Below are 24,562 nucleotides of genomic sequence, written 5' to 3'. Positions count from 1 at the left end.
CTAGTCTAGGTAAATGACATTGGTCGCCTTTCCCTTATCCACCGATGCCATCACTCCATCATAGAAGGCCACCAGATCGGTCAAGTATGACCTTCCTGTGATGAAGCCGACCCAGGGCCTTGATGTCTTTCTTGTACTGAGGGGTCCAAAACTGAACACAGTACTCAAGACGGGGACTCAGCAGAGCTGAGTAATGGGGACAACCACCTCCTTGCTCCTGCAGGTTACACTATTTGTGATACAAGTCAGGATGTTGCTGGCCTTCTTGGCTATCTAGCTCACGTTCAGCTGAGCATCAATCAATGCCCTCAAGTCCTTTTCCCCCCTGCACTATTTCTGCCACTGTGTCTCAACTCTGTAGCATTGTCTAGGGTTGTTATGACTGAACTGCAGGATCTAGCAATTGATTTTGTTGAACTTCATCCCGTTGGCCTCAGCCCAGCAACCCAGACTGTCCAGATCCCTCTGTAGGGTCATCCTACCCTGAGTCATGTCAACACCTTCCTCCTAGCTTGGTGTCATCTGCAAACTTCCTGAGGGTGCAATCAATGCCCTCATTCAGGTCATCAATAAAGATATTGAACAGGACAGGCCTCACTACTGACCCCTAGGGAACACCACTTGTAACTGATCACCAGCTGGATTTAACTCCATTCACCACCACACTGGGCCTGGCCACGCAGCCAGTTCTTTACCCAACAGAGTGTACTTGTCCAAGCCGTGGGCTGCCAGCTTTGCAGGAGAATACGGTGGGAGACAGTGTCAGACTTTGCTGAAGTCTAGGTATATCAAAATTTCACAGCCCTCTTTCATCTCATCGATTATGTTACTTCCTTGTCTAGCTCCTTGCAAAATGGACCTATTCATGAGAGCAGCTGCCTCGGCACCGAGCAATAAAGCTCCTACTTTATCCCATGCCTCAGGTGCAAATCTTCTATCCACAGGAGGTTTGCTGCTGCTGAAGGCAGTTTGTTTCCTGCATTTATCCTGCTTCTTGGAAGAGCCCAGCATGCAGCAAGACAATGCATTCAGGTACAGAACAAGCTGTTATTTGTCTAAGCGGGAACTAGTTAATGTGTAGCACGTTATTGTTGTTTCCTTCCTCTCGTCCCCCACGTACTTCCGAGAGCAGCGGGTAGCAAGGCATGTCGGCACACAAGCGGCAGACGAACGTCCCGATCACCGCAGCGGGGTCCTCCGAGCGGCTAACTCAGCCGCAGCAAAGCCACGCGTGCGGCCGCGGGAGCAGCAGTGGGGTTCCCTCAGGGCGCCCGCCCGGCCCCAGGCTGCGCCGCGTCTCCATTCGCGGCCGCGGCGGCGCCCCCGGGTCTGCCCCACCGCCTCCTCAGGGTACGGGTCCGCGCACAGGCTTCCGCCCGCGGCCGATCCCGCTCCCCAAGGCCCACCGGCAGCTCCCGCCGCCGCGCACCGCTCTCCCCGCCCCGCTCCCCGAGCCCCTCCGTGCGGCAGCAAGGCCCCGCGGTCGGCTCCGAGCTGCAGGCCGCTTCCCCTCGGCGGGACGCGGCCAGAGAACGGGCGGCGACCAGCTCCCCAGCGCCCCCGGGCCGTACCTCGGCTGAGATCGAGGGGGACGTTCTCCTCGCCGCTGTCGTTGCGACCTGCGGGGACGGGGACAGTAAGCGGAGAGAGCGTTAGGCGGGCGGCGAGAAAAAAGACGAGGGAAGACAGAAGGAAGCGGCGGGGGGGAGGAGGGCGGGTGAGAGGGGCGGCGGGGCGCCGGAAACCGGGCGGCGCGGCCCGGCCGGGCAGCTTACCTCGAATGCGGAGGTGCCTCAGCGAGCGGGCGCGGAGGCTCACCGCCATGTTTACGGCCCCGCAGTCACAACACCGGAAACCTCGCCCGCTCTCGCGAGAAAAACCCCGCGGAGCCGCCACGGCCGCGTACGGCGCCTCCGCCCCGCCCCATGCCGGCCCCCCACTCACCTTCCCGTCGCGCTGCCGGCGGGAGCGGCGCGGGGGCGGCTGAGGGGAGGGAGGTAGCCAGAGAGCCCGCGCCGTCAGCGCCAGCCTCGCGGGGTGGGCCGGGCGCAGGAGACGGGGTTTCTGGGTTGTTTTTTTTTTTGTTTTTTTTTTTTTTAGATTTTCATGCTCGCTTTTTCTTTCCTTAGAACTGCACTTGCCCCGTGTTGCGGTGGTGGCTCGGGGGATTACGAGTGGCAGTGCGCGCAGCGGGTGTGCGCATCAGTGAAGAACAAAAAGGAAAATATCCCTTCCTTGCTCTGTTTCAGTCGCAGTGGGTCCCTGCGGTCTCAAGCGTGGATCTGTTTATTTCCTCGAGATCTGTTAATAAAATCAGTGTGTGTGTGTGTGTGTGTGTGTGTGAAATGCTTTTGCTGAAGGAAGGCCCTACGCAGACCCGACAGATTTGCCTACACACCCGTTTGTCCTTTCTAGGCAGAAGCCCATCCACATGCGCGACTTGCTCCCTGCCCTGGCTCTGGGAAGCTGCAGTCCAGGCACGGCCCTCACCAGGATTCACAAGATGTGAAAGTAGTGACCACACTGACATGCAGGATTGGCCCTACGGGCATAGATTCACCAGCTCCAGCTGCTGTTTCAATGCTTTGGCTTTCCCTCCTTGTCATGGGTCGTCTTTCAGTTCAGATCCTACGTCACCGCCCTAAAAATTGGTGTTCTAAACATTAACAGTGATTTAGGTGGCTAAAAGTAGCTGTCCCTAAAGCCAGAGCAGAGAGGGATTGTGGCATTCCATTCAAGTTTCTAGCGTTGCAGCTCAGGATATACATATGAGAACCTTGTTTTAATAGGATTATGTCAGCTTTATTTAGTCTAAAAAGCCATTTTCAACAATTTCCTATTTCAATTTTTGCTTATTAAACAAGAGACTAATGTCTTGATGGATTCCAGTTCTCAAAATTTAAAGGTAGAAATAATAAAATCTCACTCATGCTTAACACAAGACCAAAATATACAGATTGCTTTAATGGTTTCATCAATATGCCTCAGAGGTTCCCTTTGAAATTTCATGTCCAGGGAGCTCTTGACTTCCTGAAAATGCTAAATTAACCGCTGCTTCTGGTAGTAATACTGCATTCTGTTTACTAGAGGTGATGCTGGGTCTCATTAATTTCACACCAGCTTTTAAGCACCATGGACCGTTGGCTTGGTCTTAAGCTTCTGAGTTGGACTTGAATCTATAGTCATGTGAAGTGCTGGTGACACGCAGCACTTAATTCTTCCCTAGTAGCTACACAGTCAGACAAACACACTGCTTTATGAAAGAGCACTTTCCAGCATGGACAGCAAGACTTGGAGTGATATTTAAAGTCCAGCTGACTCTTCTAACATTTTGTTCCTGCAGAAAGGAGACACTGTTTAATAATCAAAATATTTCTGAACTCCTTGTTTGTTATTTTTTCTCTTCTTTCTTCCCCATGTTTTCTCAATTAAATAGAGTTATGCAGATAAATTACAGGTTGTCTCTGACAGGCAAGATAATGTCCCTAAATCACTTATGAGCGGGAATACACAAGGCTACCTGAGAGATAGATTGGAGTGTAATTAATATTTTCCACAACTGAAAAAATATATGTAAGTATAAATATATATGTGGGTATGTATAAAATGCAAAGTAGCAAGGATGCGCTGGCCTTAACTACCATTTAAAGAGCTCTACACAAGAAGAAAATAAAAAAGCGTGCTGTGGAAGGAAGCGTGCCCTTAAAATGTCATGGTTACAACTGTATGAGGACTCCTCACCCTACCAGAGGGTATTTTGAGATCTTGATCTGGAGATTTTCTTTCTGTTCTTTCTTTTATTAAATGTGGGGAAAGGATCACAAGAAAAAAAAATAATTTAAAATTGTTTTAGATTCCTTGCTAAAGTTTTTGACACATATTTATAAACTACTAAGGAGAGCGAACATTGGGCCAAACAAAACAAAGCAACACAGAACTGTTATTTTGTTGATTTGGTGGGATGGGGGTGGAATACGAAGGTGACAAATGTCTTCAGCTGTCCAGTGACTTCTCTGTGTCACAGATTTATCTACGTAAGGCAGTTTATTTAAATTATTAATTTTGTCTTTAGCTGCCCATAATTAAGCAGAGAAAAAAATGTTTTAATCGCCACGTGGGGAATAAAGCTCCTTTGATTTTACTTTGATTTCCTCCTCTACATGCCAGAGGCTTATGAAGAAACGCCTTTGTTCCATCATTTTCTAATGAGAAGATTGTAATTTTTGTCTCCTCAAATATAAGATTATGGTAGTGACAGTATTTGTACATCCACTAAGGTTCTGCAATATGCTATAGAGAATGTTGCTACCTGAACTATACATCTTCGGGATTTAAAACCTAGTGTGAAGATACAGGAGAAGTTTTTCCATTTGTTTGGAGTCAAAGAAATGCTGGTACAAGGGACAAGCTGAGGGCAGAGCCTTAGGTGGCTGAAATTGCTGAAACACTGTGGAAGTGAGTGGAAATGTGCAGTTTATCCCAGCTGCAGCCTACTTTTCATAGTCATGTATAAGGAAGAAAAAAAAACAGAAAAACATACGTCAAGCCACACAGATAAGATGATAGCTTTCTGAACTCAAGTGAGCTACAACAATTTGGATTTGTTGCACTTTATCTCTCCTAGGTATGTTACTAATAACCCTCCTTAATTTTCAGTATCGTGAAATTAATTTTAGATAGATGTAAAATCCTGAATGACAATGGGCTGAGGAGGAAGAGAAGAAAACATAGTGAATGAGACAAGAAGTTTAAGAAAAATCATTGCTTCTTTTGCTATCTCTATACTGTTAGTAAGGACTTTGCAATTATTCTCTTTGCTCTGACTTTTTCTTCTCATGAAGTCTACCCAAATACTTCAGAAAGGATGAGACCTCAGCTCTATTTCCTACTGTCATGAAAAACTGTTGGTGAAATGGAAAGCATAGGGAAACCACCATCCTTCGAATGAAGTATTTTGAAAGCAGTTTTGTTGTCAAATGGGATAGAAAAAGGTCTAAATCAGCTGTCGTCTTGGAGTGTCTCTGTGCCCTGGATCCTGCCTAACAAGCCTGGATTCTTAGAGGATTTAAGAAAATGTGAATATGGGAAAGTTCTGTTGAAACCCTGGCTGAATTTGGGTACAGGAAGGGGCAGGGGTCTTCAGGACTCTGCAGCTGTCCTGAGCCAAAGGTTTCCGCTTCAGCCAATTAATTATAATTATAACTAACAATAAAACAGTTTGCAGCAGCAATATGATTTGGCTAAAGAAGAATAATTAACGTGTTCTTCTGGAGTCGCTCTGATTTTGATCTAAGTTATTTCATGAACACAGTAACCTTAAATCCAAATAGAAGTTAAAAAAAAAAAGAAAAAAGAAAAAAGAAAAAAAGAAAGATAAAATCTGAATTGATTGCAGCTGGGTAAAATGTTAGCATTTCTTCATTATCCAGTAATGGAAGGAATTAACCTAACATGGAGCACATAGCAGAAGATTATGCAAGAGCACCAATAAGTGGCATAGTAAAGCAACAATAACCAGCTGCAGAGTAACAGCATGTCAATTGATGCAACAGGTCTTCCTGGGCAAGCTGCTAACTGGGTGGTTAATTAGTGCAAACTCTCATTTAAGCACTCATTCATGTCAGATTTTTCACAGCATTCTGTGCTGCATAATGCTGTTGAAGCTGTGAAAAGCAACAGGTGCTCAGTCTGTGTATGGCTAGCATATTAATTAAACCTGAGGAAAAAAAAACACAGCTGTCGAAGGTTTCAGTCCAAATAAATCCCAGTTACAGGGCTGAAGCTATACATATGCATAATTTATCACCACTTGACTCAAAATATCTATAGCAGCAAAGTATTTTTTTTCTTTAAGTTTTCATTATTGTTTTATTTTAAATTGATCCTTGGGCAAAAAGTTCTGTACTATTGTACGGCTTGCTTTCCATTAGGAAATCATAGCATAGAATCATAGAATGACTTTGGTTGGAAGGGGCCATAAAAATCATCAATGTCCAACCCCCCTGCTGGAAACATTTGAATTTATTTTCAATAGGTCAATTTATTAATTTTTATTCAAGCTCTAAGTAATTTGATTTACTTACATGCAGCATCTCAATTACTGAAAAAAGCCTCCTCAAATACTGTTTGATCTAATTTGAAACGCTATGGCAAAAACAGCATAGGTCACAAACACAAGAATCATTGAATTCTTCTCAGCTGTTGGCACAGCAGAGAACCTCTGCTGGTATCAAGCATGGATTTGGGCATCTCGTTCCAAAAATGGGCATTTACACTGAACAACCTCTAAAAATGAGACAAAAATTCAAATGCCAGGGGCAGGAAAGCAGAAATAGGGGACGAGCTCAATTAAATGAAAAGGGAAAAGAACAGGGAAACAGGGAAACGAGGGACACAATGCCATGGTCAGAGGATCGAGGAAAAGAGGAATAACTGTAGGGAATAGAAAGTGATTGTGAAAGTAAGTGGAAGCATGTTGATCATGTCTCACAGAGAGAAAAGGGCAGTGACACCCAGACCCAGCGTGTCTTTGGGTCCTTGGCTTACCTGAGGGAGCTGGATAGCAGGACAGAGAGCTGGGCTGGGGGCATGGCATGCCTCAGGCAGAGCAAGGAGAGATCGGGGCCCAGTGCCCTGTGCTGGCACTCCGTGTGCATTTCCCACCCAAAGCCCACACGTGCCAACAAGGGAGCAGGTGGCTTTTCCTGCTAAGGACTTGGAAATCAGGAATCAGGCCAAAAAGAGAATTACAAGGGAGGGAAAAAAGCTGGTACTTTTTTCTTTTTTTGTTTTCTTCGTCTGTCTCACGATGCTTGAGCTGCAGGATTTGGCAATACTGCTGAAGTAAAACGAATGGTAGTGTTTCCTGAGACCACTGGTATCCACTTAATTCACATTTCATTCATGTACGTGTTGACATTTTGCATACTTTCCTGGTGCCTAACAGTGAAAATACTAAGATTAAGTGATATTTCTAAATGCATTAGCAATGAAAATAGTTTCCTGTGTTCTTTTCAACAACGTCCGTGATATAAAAACCCTCGAGCATGAAACTTCATACATTTAATAACAGCTTAATCCATTCTTTCCAAATGGTTTAAAGGGAGGCAAATGGTGATAATTCAACAAATTCTACACATATTCAGGAGCTGGTAGTCTAAGCACAGAGAATAAAAGCCATGTGAGCTCCTTGCTGTTTTGCTCTACCTGGCAAAGGAGGGGACCTGGGACCATCATGCTGCACAGGTGGAAGTCAGTGATGCTGCGGCCATGCTGAGCAGTGGGGAGAGGATTCCTGCTCATTGTGGTGCTGGGAGGTGCTAGGGATAGACCCTTTGGCTGGACTACCATCTGGTTCCTTGGCAGTAGGGATAGAGGGCTAGGCTGCCATGCTTGTTGAGCGACTGCGGAGAAATAAGTTAATTCTCCCAGAACAAGTCTGAGTATCTCAGCCCAGTGTCTCCCCAGACCACGAACACTTCGGTGTAGTTCTGGCCATAGCTGTAGGGATGACGCAGACCATGACAGCAAACTCGGTGTCCACACCAATTTTGGTGGAAAATGAATAGACATTTCACTATATATCATCTAAGCTATGATTTAAATCAAATTTCAATGGTATCCCCAATCTGCCCTTTTTACGACTGTGTACTTGTATTTAAAATATATATGTCATGGTTCTATGTTTTTTGTTTGTTTGTTTGTTTGTTTTTATTTTGGGTTTCAGTATTCCACATCAAAACATCATGTAGTGTACAGGGCATTAAAGTGTCACTGCCCCAATCCCAGGTACCTATCCCTGTACATTACAGCAGTCACGGGATCTGGCCCTTCCGGGTGGGGGGGGCGCTCTCTTGCTGCCTGGCAGTGGGTGCTGGAGGGTGCTTTCCTGGCCGTTCCAAGCTTTTCAGGTTTGACTCGGCCCTGGGAACTCTCTCTCTCTCTCATCTTGTCTGATTTATTAATCTCAATTTCAATTAAATTGTATATATTGTGTTATCTTGTATTCCAATATTATAGTAAAATAAGTTTTCCTCCATAGATTGTTGCCACTGCTCTTTTCCTCCCTTCCTTCCTTCCCATTTTTGTGGGACTGGGGTGGGGGGGAGGGCAGAGGCCTGTCGCCCCTGTTACGGACATAGATTGATCTGGTCAACTCCGTGACAATATATTATGGATGTTCACACTTTTCAAACATAAAGTGATTTCTCTCTCCTCTTTACTTTTAACCACTGGAAGAAGCAAAAAGCAGAATGTATTGAGACTGCTAATATAAGGAAAAAAAAAAAAACACTAAGAATATCATTAATTTAGCTTTAGTAATTTGCTTTTATGCCTGGAACTAATGGATATGTGCCACAAATTGTCCTTTGTGCCTTCCTTTCATACACTGAAATGAGAACAAAATATTTTTCTGTTTCACAAGATAACTCCATTCCTATTCATGGAAATCTGAGATCTCCTTGTGATGGATGGCATGGGACACAATACTTCTGGTGCAACAGAAGCCAGGGAAGATTTGCAGAGCTGAGTAACTGCCTTTTCTGTTAGGTCTCATCCAGAACTGCACTAAATGAGGCAGGGATCCTGTGGAAAAATCTCCCAAGCCATTCAGCAACTATTGACTGCACACAAGTGGGCAGGACTGAGGACGTGCAAATGCAAACTCATGTTTCCTTGAGTTCGGATGCTTCACTCTGCAGTGAGGCTGTGTGTGGAAGCTTTTTCCTTGTAGAAATATCTGTGGTTGGTGGTCAGATGTCTCCTTTTATGGATTCATCATTCTTCTCAGAAATTGACTTATTTGCCGCAAAATACATACACAGTGATGCACACACACACCTATTTCAGCTGTAGAGCAATGTGGTGTTTCATCCTTAACCTGCTGCATTTAGCCTCCTACACTGCATTTCCTTTCCCTCGCCAAAGCACCAATCTTTGCTGCTAAGGTGGATTATGTAAGAGGATCACACATAGAGGAGGGCTTTGTTACCACCGAGGGAGGAGTAGACAGGGGATCTGCAATTATGAGGATCGAAAATATAAACCTCTTAGGCAGGAATGCACAGGAGATCAGTGGCATTCCTGCAGCCCAGGGAAAAGCCTGCAGTAAAAGCAGGGAAAATGCTCTAAAGCTGCTGAATCAGAGGAAAAAACTCTCCTGCTTTTTGTTTTGCTTAGCTTGTTTACCAGAACACCATGGAGGTCCAACTGGATGGAAAGCAGTGCTATTTAACTCAGCTGGGTTATTCATGCTGAAGCCTATTTTTTTGTCAATATTTTGGTGTTTTCTGTGCTGAATGTTTTAGCAGGCATAGCCAAAAACTCCAGGATTATAAACAGAGTTTGGAGAGGGAAAATTGTCTAGAGAGAGAATAGCTTTCCTTTTGTTTCTTTATGAATTTTAGAAAATATAACAAATTACTGGTGAGAAAGCCTTAAAATATAGCCTTTATTAAACTAACTAAGTAGTAGATTTTCCTGTCTGGAAGTCTTCTGTAAGTAAGTTCTGCTTACATATCACATTCTGAATAGTAGTTGCTGACAAACAAATGCCACATTGTAGCTGTGCTTCCATTGCAGCAGTAGTAAAGATTTTTACTGTCTGCTATTCGGTGATAATTTCCAGAAGTTACTTTTCAGCTACTGATGTTCTGGCTTGGCAGAAGGTGGTGTGCCCACATGTCTTGGGAGAAAGCATGCATTTATTAAGAAGAAAAAACAAAACAAAACAAAACAAAAAAGAAATACACTGAGTCCAGCTAAAGGCACTGGTAAAGTAACAAAATGAAAATATTTATTGTGATTTCAGTGTATGATACCTTATAACTACACTTCAGTACCCCATGCCAATCACACTATATATCAAAGAATGCATAAATTTTTAGTTTAAAGTATCTTACTTCGTACAATGATCCAGTGCCCCATGAGATCAGTACAGAGTCAACAAGGAAACAGTACCTACATCACATCAAAGTTATGAAAATGGTAAAGTTATTCAAATGCATAACCAACAAATCTTAGTAAAATTCACATCTGTGCAGGGGAACAAAAGAGGTTTGTGTATTACTGAGGTTCTTTAATGCAAGATAAAGTATGCACAGAAGGAAAGTTCCTTTGTTGATCCTACTGCAATGCATTGAGATCTACGATGAGTTGAAATCAAAATAAGATTGAGCATATATACTTTGAAATTTAACACAAGCTCTTTATTTCAATTAATTAAGTAAAGCATGAAAGTTTTTATCCTATTTTTAACTGACTAGTGGTCGAGTTATTTCTGAATGTCTAAAGTTTGAAACTGGAATTTGCTCCAGTTTGCTGTCACATTACCTACACAGCGCACGTGCCTTTTAGAAATCCCCATAAAAAATAAATCAAGCACCAACAGCTAAGACACATTCATTTCATTTAATTTAAAAGATCATGTTTTAAATTTGAGTACCGGTGCTGATGTTCACACATAGAATTGGTGCTTGCATGGCTGGATTCTGGTTTTAACAATAAATTTAGATCTGGAAATTCGAGATTGCTGATAGCTTTTCTGCGTACTACCAGTGATTTTAAATGCAGATATTATTCCTACAATTAATGTCATGTTTGCTACCATAGCATTCTGCTTATTTGGAGATATAATATACTTAGAATTATCAGTAAAAGGCACTTGTGTATGATGAAATCTCAGCTCCACTGAAAGTGAGTCCAAAATTCTGACTTCAACAGAGCCAAAATTTCTTTATGTTTAGAAGCTAAACTTACCAGCTTGCTGCATTGACTGTGTTGAAGAAGGTAATTATCATTTCTGCTCTTGAGAATTAGTGGAGACTTGATTATCAAGAAGGACTTTCTGATCTAGCCACAACAGTTCTGACAAATTTTTTATTATCTTGCAAAACAACAGCAAAAGCATCACGCAGTACAAATAGATTCCATTTTCTGTACTCGCTCACCCTCTTTACTGGAGTTCACTGTAAACTTCTTTCGATTTCCAGTGAGTTCTGATACATAAGCAAGTCCACAGTGATTATCATTATTATGGTACACACATCCATTTTGAATTGTTTTGCTATCTCCTCATTCATATGAAAGCTCTGCTAGTTACCATGGCCACTTTAGGAATAAATACCATTTCTACAATGGATCAGCGTGGAAATATCTGATTTATATACCTATGTAAAAAAAAATAATACCTAAAAGATAAAGGTAGAATCAATAAATATACTTTTTAAATGTAGAAATTATTTCCAACCAATTTATAAGTGTGTAGGTCCATTTTAATGCCTAAAATATTATAGTGACAGCAATATATGTTTAAACTACAAAGAAATTAAATCTTGACCTAAGCATTCTGAAGATATTCAAAGAAACGCTACTATAAAGGAGACTGTTTTATGGTTTATATCTCAGTGTGGTATGTAACATAACATAATTAATGTTTTACTATTAATGTTATGGCAGCCAAAAAGTACTTACAAAATAAAGATAATTTTAGAAATTGGTAATCTATCACTAGCACAACACAGAAAAAGAAATTTTAACAACGAAGGTACATGGCTGTACATGTCAGTGTAGCTAACACATTTACAGTTGGAAAAACAGGTGAGCAGTACATAGTCTGATGCCCACTTTTGATTTCCCGTTTTCACAACAGGATGTTATCCCCAAAGGAAGCATCTTTACAGGATGCTGTCATACCCAGAGTGGCAGTCGCTGGAGTTCATTAAAGTGGAGCTAGAGTAAAACTTGTTCACAGGGTTTGTTGTCCTTTGTATCCTTCGTAGACCTGAACTGGCCTCTTTGGGCACAGCTAATTGAAGAATTGTTTTTACATGGATTGTTAACACCACAGAAGGGAAGTGGAAGATGTCAACTTTAGTTTCAGTTCATATGCCCCATATTTGAATTGCTCTCATAAATGGCAGTACAAATATCTCACAAAGTAACTGAGAATAAAAGCCTGAAAAAAAATGCAAACCAAATATTGTACATTTAAAGAGCTTAAGCAATTAAATTGTAATCATCTTTAATGACTTCTCTTGCTTGGCAAGTAGAAGTCCAGCATAGATTTTGGTCTTCAATGAAGCTCTTACTCTCACAGAATTCTGCGTTAGTCATTATCATAGATGCAATCTGCAATGGAAATAGAATGCACGAAGATTGGCATTTAGCACTTTGACTGAAGGATAAAATTAATTGTAATTTAATATATTATTGTAATGATTGAAATGTTCAACATACCTTCGCCAATGTCATCATAAATTTCTCCATCACTGAAAGTTAGAAAAAGAGAAGAATAATGTATTTCAAATGGAAATATAGATATTACTCTCTGACTACAGGTATGAAATGCTGTAGCACTGTGGTTCAGATGCACTGTACATACGTACATACAGTTCATTTGCTGCTTAGGAAAGTGCTGCCTTTATTGTAAAAAAACAGCACTGAGCAAGAAGGTAAAGACAGAAGAGCTTCAGCAGAGGGCAAAGCTGTATTTCTTTCTAAAGTAAAATGCATGCATCGTTAAAAGATTTTTTAAACTAGGTTTTAAAATAGCTATTCCAACAAATGCATACTAACATTTCCATTAAGAATGAAAGACTAAATGAGGTGTTTTTTTAAATCAAAATTGGGAAAGATAATTAAAAAAAAATCATTATAGACCTGAAATGCTTATTTGTTTCTGTTCACATTTGGATATGTTGTAATGATCTTGGAAGACCAGATTTTTGGATAAGGAATTTGCATAAGTTCTATATATGATAATTGTTCTCTGAGAAGGAATTTTCAAAATATGTCACTCAGACACTTGAACAGTTGCCTGGAAGCCAATAAGGCTATTTATATATGTAAGCTAAGCCCATGTATAAGTGTTTGCAGGCCTGACTTCTAAAATTGACATCTGATTTAATATTTAGAGATCTAACACAAAGCACATTGAAGGAAATGGAGAGGCTCTGTCTGACAAAGATTTTGGATTAGAACCACAAAATTATTCTCAGAAACACGGAGCCAAATCTGCTCAATCCCAATAAGACTGAAATAAAAATAAGCCTTATGAATAATTGGTCCTCTTTAGTTAAACATTTGGAATTGGCATCAGCATATTTAATCACATAAATGTTGGTTTTAATAATAGATTATAGTCCTGATAATACTTTATTTATGCTGTTCTTCGTGGTTCAAGCCAGAATCTGTGGGTAAGCAACGAAGAATGAGGTCTTGGATAATTTCCAGCTTAGATGTATGTGATTAGTTCTTGAGAAATCAAAACTCCATAGAAGTATCTCGATTTATAGCACTGGGATGACATATTGAAATAATCAGATTTCACATTTATTTAACAAACAGTTCCGAACAAAGAACAGCATTAAAATAAATGCTTCAAAAAGATGATTCTGTACTTACTTCTCAACTAAATTGCTTCTCAGAACATAGCCATCTATAAAATTGAAATACACACGTATTTAAGTTAAATTTAGTCATGATATTTGATCTCTTTCTATCACTTGTGAAATGCCATTTTCTCCTAATCATTTCAGACAGGAAGACTTACGGTGTATAACAGTGTACAGTACTCATCTTAGTTTTAATTGCTTAATTACTCTTATCTACTTGTTTTCTGTAACATGGATCTCCTATAGGGACAAAAATGTCCTTTAAGATATATGCACCAGATAATAATTATTAACTGTGGCTGTTAAAAATGTTTTAACTGTATCAAATTGATAAAAAGTTTTTGTGTAAAAATCTGAAAATACCTTACAAAAGCTATTCAGTAGTAATTTAATTTATTATTGCGTTACACTGAAATCTGATAAAACTGCACAAATTCTTCTTTCATGAATTTAACCTCTTGGAAAAATGTTATTCACCATCTTTGGTAAAAGACATCAACTGAAATACTTGTCAATTGCTATAACATGTAAAAGCAAAGAGAAAGCTGTAACTTTAATTATGTATTTATAGGTAAGTATTAGTATGTTTGTAAAAAATTAGAATAGTTTCAAAGGAAAAAAATATTTTGTTTCATTTGAAATCATGGTAAAAGTTCACCCATTTTATTCCTTAGGATGCTTAAGTAGTCACACTAAAATTGTGCTTTTTTAGTAATCCATACAGTACCATATTAACTGGTTTTAGAATAAATGTATTAGCTTTAGTTCCTTTGCATTCTTGCTGCTGCATCATCGCATGGTACGAAAGTATCAGTTTTCTGCTGCTACATCTGGTAGTGATCCTGCAAGTCAGTCTATATGAATCTTCAGATCTTACTGTCTTACTTAAAGAGATGATTTCCTCCTTCACATGAAATTCTTTGATACATAAAAGTATCTTTCTTTTTTATTCCAAGAGCATACAGGAATGTCCAGATAAAGAATCATTACCTACTTTTTTTCTAAGCGAAATTTCCCTCTACAAAATCCCTGTTACAAGATCGGCTACTTTTCTGGCAGGACTACTATCCCAAATAGAACTGCAAATAATAATTAATTCTTATACACAACTTTTCTCCATAGAGAAACACTTATGTAACTCAACTTTGTGTGTTTCAACATGAAAATAGTTAGATATTGCTATAAATTTCAAATATGTAATGTTTTTCCCCCAGAATATGCTATTTAATTACCAATCTTATACAAAATAGTACAAGTAAGCAGTTTCTTCTGTGATAGCCTTAATACTGTACAAACACTGAATTGTTCAGAAAAAAACTTCTGTCTTGTGCTAAAGCTGAAGTTTTCCTGAAAAGCATTATTTTCACATAGTAATATTTCATTTGACACTAATCTGCTTTAGCTTCCATTTACTACTTAGCAGTTGTGGGGTACATATAGAGTGAAAAATAACCTTAATAGACCTCTACATAAGCCTCTGTGTTAACTAAAGCCTCTATGAGTTCAAAAACACTTTAAAATTAATCACTGATCCACAGTGCATGTTCTCTACTATTAAGAAAGTTATGAGTTTCCTTATTTTGAATGGTTCTGAAACTTATAATCATTTCAGATATCCTTTGAGCAAATGATACAAATTTTTCTTGCTAAGAACACCAAAAAACAGTTATATGAAATTAGACTACAACTGTGTAAGAAGAAATAGTTGCTTAACCTTCCTGTACTTATATCTTCACTGTAGTGAAGATGTGATATTTACATAAGTTCTGCTAAAACTTTTGCCCATTAAAAATGTTAAACTGCATGTAATCTGATGTATTTCAAAGAACCTAGTGCTGTGTAGCTTCAGTCCCCTGTGTATTTTTCAACTGTACAGGCACGGAGCTGTGGAGGGGCTCAGTATGTTAAAGACCAAGCAGAAGAAGTAACAAAACCAAATGTTAATTTTCAGTCAGTGTGGGCTTCAAAAGGTAAAACTCTACTCTTAATATATGAGGATACTCCAACTAGAGCAAATAACCACAACTCCATAAAGTGGGACTCACATTTTACTAATTAATGTGAAAATTGACAGAAATCTTCACAGAAGCTTTCACAGAGGATATTTTTGTTTGTTTTGCTCCTTTATGCATAGCAAAGCAGTATCTACTATCACTTTCTGAAAAGCTTTGAAGATTACACGAGGAAAACAGACAGCATGAACTAATTTCCACTTTGCTATTATCTTGCTTCAAAAAATGTGGCATTGACAGCCCCACATTGGGAAGTAGCTGCACTAAAGCAATCCATATTTTGAAAAACATATGTGTTGTTATGCAAGAAATTCTTCCTATTGGCCTGCCAGGAAGAAGGCTATACTCCAGATTGTAACAGAGGAGTACTGAGGGGAAAGAAATAGAAAGTGACCGAATCTTCTTCAGAAACATAAGGCATTGGACTGTCATCTACATAGGTTAATGGTAAAAGGTAAAGGTAAGAGGAAGGATACTGCCACTTTGAACATAGTGTATTCTGTGAAATTATTATGAGGAGAATTGAAAAGCATTGTAACATAAGTGTATGAAGAAATTGAAACCAAGAGTAGATGGTCCAGATTTCTCCAAAAAAATGCAAAAGCTTCTGCCAATGCATACTCTCTCCAAGGGTTTCAGAGAAACACTGAAAGGCCTTGTGCAGTTCCCAAAACAGGCAGGGATGCCAACAAGGACATATGCCTTGGATCAGTTGGGGCCCGGCAGGGGAAGACTCCTCAGCAGTTTTTCCTCCCTGCCTGCTGAAGAGATTAAATTCCAGCTCCGAGAATCCAGAGCAAGAATACCATCATTAATCTTCCCTTGGCTGAAATCAATGGACAACAGTTCCAAGGATTTTACTATTTTACCTGGTTTAGGGGGTATCAGTGCAGTAATCTTTTTAGAAAATGGAGGGAGATGGAAGTAGTAAAAACATCTGCTTGTCTTAGCTGATGCAAAGTGTTCTCTCTCACAATTTTATCTCTTGACTATTGAAGTTCTGTTTTCTAAGGTCAGATACACTTAACACTCTCGAGGACCGACTGTAAGTAGTAAAAATAATGAGATAACCACAGTATACTTCTTGTCAACCACCAGACAAAAACAAACATGCTCTGCTCTAGTATGACAGGAAATATGTATTTTTTTCATGTCCTGTCTGAAGTTACATATTCTCAGACCGTTTAATTTATAGCACATGCATTCTGTACTACAGCTGGTAATTAAAACTTACATTTTCCTTCTTCATTCCTGCACAGCACCTTGGTGTCATCTGTACTCTGTATAACTTCAAGAAGCTCTCCTGGTTTAATCTGCAAGTCTTTAGATCCCCACTTTTTCTGGGGCAAATCCTGGACAGTGGTCGTTGAGTAAAGAACTTTGATTTCACCTTCAAACTGTAAAAATGAAATAAAAAGATGCCAGATAAAGAGCATTAATGTAGAATTTATGATCATGCATTTTTATAGCAACAAATTCTCATTTATTACTAGATTTTTTGAAAGTCAGGCAAATAAATGTCTATGCACTTGAAAATGTTTAAATACTGTTTTTACAAATAGTAGTACTTTACTTGTTAAGAGCAAACTAACTGATTGTTTACAAAGTAGAGGATATACATTAGAGAATACTATATTAATTATATTTTAGGTGAAGGAAACTTACCTTGAACTTTTTTCTGAACTCTTTCTCTTCTCTTTCCATCATTTTAAGCTTTTGTGGATACTTTTCATCTGATTTGCCTTTTCCAAGACTCATAGATTTTGGTAAACTAAAACAAGAGGTTATAAATGAAATAAAATTAGTAACATTTCTGAGGTACTGACAACCTCTGTGGCAATTCCAATGAAAATGCACTTCCTTCTGCATGTCCTTAGTATGTTTCTCTTACTCTAGAAAAATAATGTGGATAGTACAATGCAGATTTTATTACTGAAGAAATAAAGAGTTGAGATTATCTTGCCAGCTTTTTTTTTGTACGAGTTCTGATGTTAATATATCTATTACAGCAGTGAACGTGGAGAATATTTCAAAGCTCCTAGCTACCGCATATGTGAGAACTTTTCATTACCAAAATAGTTTACGTAAGCAATACTCATCACCCTAGAATGTTTAAGCAAGGGACAATTTTTGTGAAGTCTAGGTATATTAGGGCAGTAGAATAACTATCACAAGGCCCATTGCAGAGGTCGCTAGGGCATCTTAGTCCTTCATAAATAAATTAATCCCTTGCATCCATCATGAGAATTTGCTGCTCAATGGAATCTGCATTACATTTCAAGTTCTTTTTTTTTTTTTTCCCCGCAGTCCTGATATGTTGATTTGCACCACTGATCACTGAAAAGTCTCGCTTCCTAATTACCTTTCCTGGTGCTATACCTGGGAATTTAAAGTCAGAGCTCTGAATCGCTCTGAATCTGTTTCACTGATAGTGAATGTATATGTTTAAAGTAATTGAGATCTAAGGTGGACCATGTCCTGTTTTTATACTCCAGATTAGATTACCGTAATGCAATCTGTGTGTAATTCCATCTTAGAGAAATCAGTGATAGCAGAATGTGACAAGTTGCAGTCAGCTCTACAAATGCTTATAACACATCTGTGCTCCAGAGTCTCCAGAGATGGCTGTGAATTCCCAGTACAGGGATAAAAGTTTTCCAAGTTGAACTTCACACTTCCAGATGTGTTTCATGCTGATAACATTGAGCACTATCTCCTTTTCTCAAAAAATATTGTAGCAGCCGAGATCAAGTACGGTAGTTATCTTAAAAGTCTCCAGATTTTAATAGGAAGAGGTCTGCACGCAGATAATCTACAATTAAGGATCTTTAGGTCAGACATTCACTTCTACTTCTTGTTCGTCAGAGGCTGCATTTGTTGAAGTTCAAAGCATTGCTATTTACAATAATAATATATATAATAAATTACTATTTATTCTGTACTCTAATGCAATTATTGTTTCAACATGTAATGTAGGTTGTTGCCAACAGCAGGGTTATAACAACCACTGGACCTGATACCACCACATACAGCATATAGTCCACCTATACTGAATACTTTGAAAATATATCAGAGCATCCTAAAGATTTTTAATCAGAATAGTAATTTTCACTTGCTTGAATTCAGGCGGCGGAGGAGGGAAGTCTGAGGAATCTACATCATCATAAACATCACTGTCTCCACAATCTGAAACAGTAATAGACAGATTCAAAACTATTACGCGATCCATGAGTAGTTGTATTACAGTTCATAACAGTATAGGTAAGTTGACAAGAAGCTGCAGCAAGTCTTGCAGTTGCTCTTGTCTGTGGGCCCTCTGTTTTGCACAATCTGCTGAGTAAAACATATGTAAGCAACCCTTTTCAGAATAAGACTCTTTATTAATAATAATAGGTATTCACTGATATTTTAATCTTCTTAAGCTGGAACAAGTTTTAGCACATGTTGGCTAATGCAATAGCCTTTAATCTTCCTTTTAATTAGTCTCTTTCCCACTGTGTTGCATCAAAGTCTATTTTTAGGATTTTATTTTAATATACACTCAAGTGCTTCTATTGTACTTTGGTCAGTGTAGCATTGCCTAAAAGTGGGCACGATTCACTCATGCACTAATTTTTTGGTCACCTTATAGTGTCAAATTAGTAGAAAAGATTTTTACCACAAAAATGTACTTTGAATCACATCCAGAGCATTTGTGGAAAGGAGGCAATTATTCAACTTATCAAACCCATGGCTTAAAAAAGTCATGGTGGGAGATAAAAGGTTTAGAATTCAGTTCAGGCAGCAGTCTGCAAACTTGTGAGAGTTTGCTCTTTATTTCATGGCTGAGCTGGTATTTATGTTTTCTTACAACAACACTGAAAGTGATAAAAATAACAGCAAGCATCTATGCTTTTGAACTCTCTCATTAAGAGTTACTTTTCAAGTGTATCTGTTCACACTTAATGTTAAATGAAAATAATAATTGGAATTCTCCAAGAGAAGCATCCTTTAAAAATACATTAAATTGTTCTCTAGGAAGCTTGTACTGTATCAGTACTTCCTCATCAGTGGATCAGACACATTTGAAATTCATTTGCTAGAACTGGGTAAGTAATGGGAAATCCTGTTTCCTTCCTTGGATATGTTTTTGTGACTAGGACAATACAGAGTAATATATATGCATGAAAAAAAAAATCAGTAATCAATATGGGGACAAAACAATACACTATTAATTACCTTTTCCAAACTGCTTTGTTGAAGGAGACCTGCTGGAAAAAAAAGAAAAAAAAAATAAGAAAAAATATGGCCATTATATATTTATATCACATTTCACATTATTTACAACACTTACAACAGAAGGGCTCCAAGTAATGTCCAGGCATTTTTAAAACCTGCTGACACTATCAATTGTCAAGGACCAAATGTTTTTTACTACTGAAAACTAGCTTAGAAGTGAATGAGAAAAGATTATAGTAAAAACATTAATTGCTGACCTAACCACTAAGCAAGCTGGGAAGAAGATAATTTTTGCATTTTTCTCCATGATGCATTATTCCTAAAATCTGGATTGGCAGAACTAGATTTACCTGTTCATGTCAGCTGTATTGCACTGGTGAACAACATATATTTAAATAGAGAAGAGAAGAATCTCGTATCACCAGAGTGGAAGAGATGATGCATTATTTGAGCTTTTTTTTTAAAGTATGTATTTTTTGTTACATTTTAGTTATTAGGCTCATGCAGCAAATATCGCGTGTAAGCATACTAATGACATTGTGAAGACAAGAAGAAAAGAGATCAATGTTTTTTGCAGAAAAATATTGTTCTGATTTGCAGTTTGGTGCATGATTCATTAGGCTGCAATGAGAACATGTTAGTAGCATGTGATCAATGCTTTATTAGCATTAGTTAATATACACTGTGATTTCCTAGCAGACTCTTACAACAAATCTCCATTATCTTCTGCCCCATTGACTTTGGCTGTTTTTTCTCGTACACTTTTCTTTTTGACATCTTTGACCTTTAGTTTCTTCAAGATTCCCCAGGACCAGATATCATTCTTATCTTCATCCTGTGATACGGACCTTTGGAGTATGCATGCGATTATCACAATGTAAAATGTAACATTCCTTTCAAAATCTTCAGTTGTAGTTTTTCATTGACGTACACAGTTCTCATTAATGTCAACACTGTATATACCAAAAAATGAGGATGCTTAACTATCTAAAATGCTGAAGTATGTATTTTAGGTCTTCCATAGAGACACATTTATAGTTGTAGATATTCATTGACCTGATTTTTGACTTGGTGCTATTATGCAGCAAGCTAAATCTTTTTTATGTTGTTTTCATTTCAGAGTTATTTGGTCTACCTGGTGATTTTCAAGATTGCAGCTTCTTTTGCTGGTATACTAAAATTAGTTAGAAAATGAAACTTCTCCTAAAGACCAAAGAACTTTTTATTTTTCAGATTCCTGTATCACCTGATGTATAGTCACTTACTGGAAAGCCCAACTGTTGCTAATTACTGTGTCAAATTTTAAGAAAATAAAAACCAAAATTTAAACACAACTATTTAAATGATATGAAAACATACCTAGAAACAGCATCTGTGTCATCAACGCCATCGTAAATTTCTTGATCGGAAGGAGGAGGTGGGAACATCTCTTTAAGAGATCAGAAAGTTAATGTATTTATATTTAAGGCTTCTGAGCATGGTACTAATTACTGGCCTCAGTGTGTCAGATTTCTGTGCAAAGTGTGCAATATCCTTATAAACTGAGTTTTTCTGTAAACCTGCAGAGCCTAATTATTAAAACAGCAGTTGAGACGTATCCCAGTCAGGCACATCATCCACAGCACTTAAACATGATGACGTTGCCATTAACAAGAGCATGAATAGAGAAAACAAATGGATTTACACTGTATTTGATGAAATTCTCAGCAGCTGGTTTTGTCCCATTTGTGTGATGACTTTTTCATGTGTTTCTGTTTGTGATGATTGAGGATGTCAGACCAGCACTTCAAGCAGGTGACATCTTGTGTTCATCCACGGGACTTACAGGCAAGTGCAATGCAAGCTCCCCATTTTGGCCACAGCTCTGACCTCTCAGCCCCACCTTCCTCAATGCAGGGCTAGCTCAGTTTCCATACCCATTTCCAGCTGCTGGTCAGACCTCTTAGTGAAATCTGTACTTATCTGGCAGCAGCTTCATTCAGGACTGCCAGGGGATGCTTCTCCCATGACTAGTATCTAAACTCTAAGCTGAGAAGATGAGCTGTGCTCTTGTGATCAACAGAGAATGCTACATAAATATATGTGTTACCAAAGAGGAAAATGATTTGAATGTGTGTTTTTGACAGTGTGGAACTACTGCAGATTTAAGAGTTAGGACTCAAGAGTATTGCCAGAATTGACATACTCCTTGAATTCGCCATCAAAATTCACTTTAATTGGTAATATCACTGGCTGTTTCAGAAATGGATTTATCTGGCACAAAATCTTAAGCTCACATTAATTTGTTCTATATAATAATGTTTTCTAGTTATATCTTTCCTGTTTTGCAAGGTCATTTATCTTTTCATAAGAATATCTTAATTGTTGGTAATCTAGCATGCTTCCAATTCAAGCATGTGAAGACAAATTCATTTTCATCCAAGTTAACACAGGTGTAAGAAAGTGAATTTGGCCACTACTGTTCCTTGTTTGTTGTTAGCTACTGCATGGCATGATGGTGGGTAACTACTGCATTATTTGGAAGCTGCAGAGGCCTGGATCTGAAGGTAAGCAGTATACAGAAGCAACTTCCCCTAAAAGCGCACAAAGAAACTTACTTCCAGCTCCATTTCGACCACCATTCTGACTGGAAAAACAAAAACAACAGATGTTTTAGAGAAAATACTAGTTATTTGAACAAACAAGCAAACGAACAAACAATATAACACATCATGATTACCTCCTGCTTTAATTGTTCTTAGTTCTAAACCTCTTGGCTTTGGTACTCGTTTGTACTACTGGCTGTGCACTACAAATTCTGTGCTGAAAGCTCAGGCACAGGCTTGTATGTACTGTGGGGGCTGCAACTGAACGTGCCACTTCTGTTTTTCTGTCTGCAGAAAGTGCACTGACTTCTTACAGTCAAAAAGAAGGTGCACTCTCAGTAATGCTAAAGAAAGTATGTCATCTAATTAATAAGTGAATTAGCTCTTAGATGAGGGGAGATTAACTTTTTGCAGAGTTAGGTTAAAGAATTTAGGAAAATTTGCTCTGTTTTTGTCTTTGGGAATAGTTCATTACAAAATAGATGGAAAAGTGTTTTCAAATATCATTCACAATAATTCACAGTGGAATACGTCAGAGTTATCAATGGCCTCTTCAGTTAATATAAAAAGGAAAGGGACATTTGCAGAGATCAAAGCAAATTTAAAGTTACAGATAGGTGCACATTTTCATATCTGCAGCATACTTAAATCTAATTGTTACTAATTGATACTATTGGAAATTTATGGCATTTTCACTTAATTTCAAGGAGATGCAAACCATTGTCTAGAGCTGTTAACTAAATATGTATTCAGAAAGGTTTTTTTATTGCTGTTGATGTCATTAAACTGAAGAACAAAATATGGTTTATTATTACAGGATAATTTGAGTTGGAATAGATCTTAGGATGTCGTGTAGCTCAATTGGATGGAAATTATAACCTGACTGAACATACCAGAGTGCATCCACACCCTTTAGATTCACACCTTATGAGGCAATTTTCATGGGATTAAATAGTAAGCCAACAAACTTATTGCTCAACTTCTTTTAATAGGTGATGCTTTAAACCTCTGACTGCATGTTTCTAGAATTTCAAGGATTCTGTATTAGCGTGATGTTCTAACTGTAACTGAAAAGAACCTGATGGGCTCAAAGTTGCTCAGATTACTTCCAAGTCAAAGTCTTATTTAAACTTATACATCAAAGTGAGATTTTTCTTAAACTCTTGTGTCAGGATCTACCGAGATACAGTAGCCCTAGTCATTTACTAATTTTGGAATATTAATAATGCTCCTGATAATGAGATAATTCTATTTGGTAAAGAGGCTTTTTTTAGTGTGGCATTCTTACAGTGGTTTAAAAACATGTTGATGCACTTGAGACATTCCAACAATTCATGCTCATGAACTGAACAGAATGCTATTAATCACTAGAGAAGATAAAAATGTCAAAATAAACTTAAAGGATTTAATGAAGATGAGCCATTCATAAGCCATGCAGGTTCATTTATCTATTATTTCAATATGCAACAATGTAAGTATTCTTGTCTGCTTTTGAAATTGAGAAATTTGAGGAATTTGAAGAAGGACTGAGGTAGCTGATTGTAAGACTTGACATAGTGGAATGGGTTGGCCGGAGAAACTTCTGTGATGGAAGTACCTAAAACTTTGAGTATCTAAGCCCCAGAATAACTCAAATAACTCTTCTGACTACCATTACTATGATATGAGACCAATGCACATTGAGGGAAATTGATACTGAGCAACCTGCAAAAATATCAGATGCAAAGCCATATTAGTTACCTAAGGAATGCCAACCCAAAGGCAGATCTTCAAAGTGCTGCTTTTGGAGCTCATGAGGCAGTTCTAGCAGCTGAGGATCATCTGTGACCCAGCCAGACAGCTGTGGTCATTTTAATCCAGCCAAGTCTCTAACCTAAGGTGCTGGAAGCACTAAAACCAGATATAACAACTGAGTGTTACATGACAGTAGTCCTACATACTGAAATCCTCCATGCTTATACACAGACCTCTTATCTGAATTCCAGTGTATGTGATTCTGCACAGGATGGAGAATGAGCACTGGTTTGTTACTTCATGCCACAGACACAGACTCTCATATTAAAGCCAGGTAACAGAGTTACTACATTCATTCTGGGCTATGTGATAGCTCCAGCTCCTGTCACAAGATCGTAAATATACTACCTTGCCAGTAAATTTGGCATCATCTGGAGATGGCCATTTCCTAGATGCAGATATCTTTGACATTAAAAGCACGGCACACTGAAGTAGAGAGGCTGTGATGGAGCGCTGCATTTGCAAATGCATGGGGACTGTTTAACTGTAGAACTTGATCTAGGGGAAGATGACCTTGCTCATGACAGAGGAGTTGGAACTAGATTATCATTCAAGGTTC

At 38.7% G+C, this 24,562-nt stretch overlaps 2 protein-coding genes across 6 annotated transcripts in view; both read right to left on the bottom strand.

Annotated features, from left to right (window-relative positions):
• RICTOR (RPTOR independent companion of MTOR complex 2) overlaps nucleotides 1–1,831 on the bottom strand; it is an 86,363-nt gene extending 84,532 nt beyond the window's left edge. For both annotated transcript variants that reach the window (XM_042875456.1, XM_042875457.1), the window contains exons 1-2: nucleotides 1,776–1,831; nucleotides 1,572–1,619 (exon numbers count right to left, since the gene is read on the bottom strand). In XM_042875456.1, the coding sequence (XP_042731390.1) occupies nucleotides 1,572–1,619; nucleotides 1,776–1,824 (97 nt within the window). In that variant the 5' untranslated portion in view covers nucleotides 1,825–1,831. The remainder of the gene's footprint in view (nucleotides 1–1,571; nucleotides 1,620–1,775) is intronic.
• Nucleotides 1,832–9,774: 7,943 nt separating this feature from the next.
• The window catches only part of FYB1 (FYN binding protein 1), a 49,290-nt gene continuing 34,502 nt past the window's right edge, over nucleotides 9,775–24,562 (bottom strand). Inside the window, exons 10-20 of one of the 4 annotated variants that reach the window (XM_042875484.1) lie at nucleotides 22,222–22,250; nucleotides 20,984–21,053; nucleotides 20,332–20,472; nucleotides 19,625–19,656; nucleotides 18,523–18,592; nucleotides 17,072–17,177; nucleotides 16,641–16,803; nucleotides 13,405–13,438; nucleotides 12,238–12,269; nucleotides 12,090–12,129; nucleotides 11,715–11,956 (exon numbers count right to left, since the gene is read on the bottom strand). In XM_042875484.1, the coding sequence (XP_042731418.1) occupies nucleotides 12,107–12,129; nucleotides 12,238–12,269; nucleotides 13,405–13,438; nucleotides 16,641–16,803; nucleotides 17,072–17,177; nucleotides 18,523–18,592; nucleotides 19,625–19,656; nucleotides 20,332–20,472; nucleotides 20,984–21,053; nucleotides 22,222–22,250 (700 nt within the window). In that variant the 3' untranslated portion in view covers nucleotides 11,715–11,956; nucleotides 12,090–12,106. Of the gene's footprint in view, nucleotides 12,130–12,237; nucleotides 12,270–13,404; nucleotides 13,439–16,640; nucleotides 16,804–17,071; nucleotides 17,178–18,522; nucleotides 18,593–19,624; nucleotides 19,657–20,331; nucleotides 20,473–20,983; nucleotides 21,054–22,221; nucleotides 22,251–24,562 lie in introns of all 4 variants that reach the window. The other 3 variants (XM_042875481.1, XM_042875483.1, XM_042875482.1) reach the window with 3 other exon arrangements.

The sequence above is a fragment of the Lagopus leucura genome, unplaced genomic scaffold (assembly GCF_019238085.1).
Source record: "Lagopus leucura isolate 7727_CA_CO unplaced genomic scaffold, USGS_WTPT01 Super-Scaffold_100014, whole genome shotgun sequence".
Classification (NCBI taxonomy): domain Eukaryota; kingdom Metazoa; phylum Chordata; class Aves; order Galliformes; family Phasianidae; genus Lagopus; species Lagopus leucura.
Note: the sequence above shows the minus strand (reverse complement) of the source record. Positions and strands in the feature narration are given on the sequence as shown.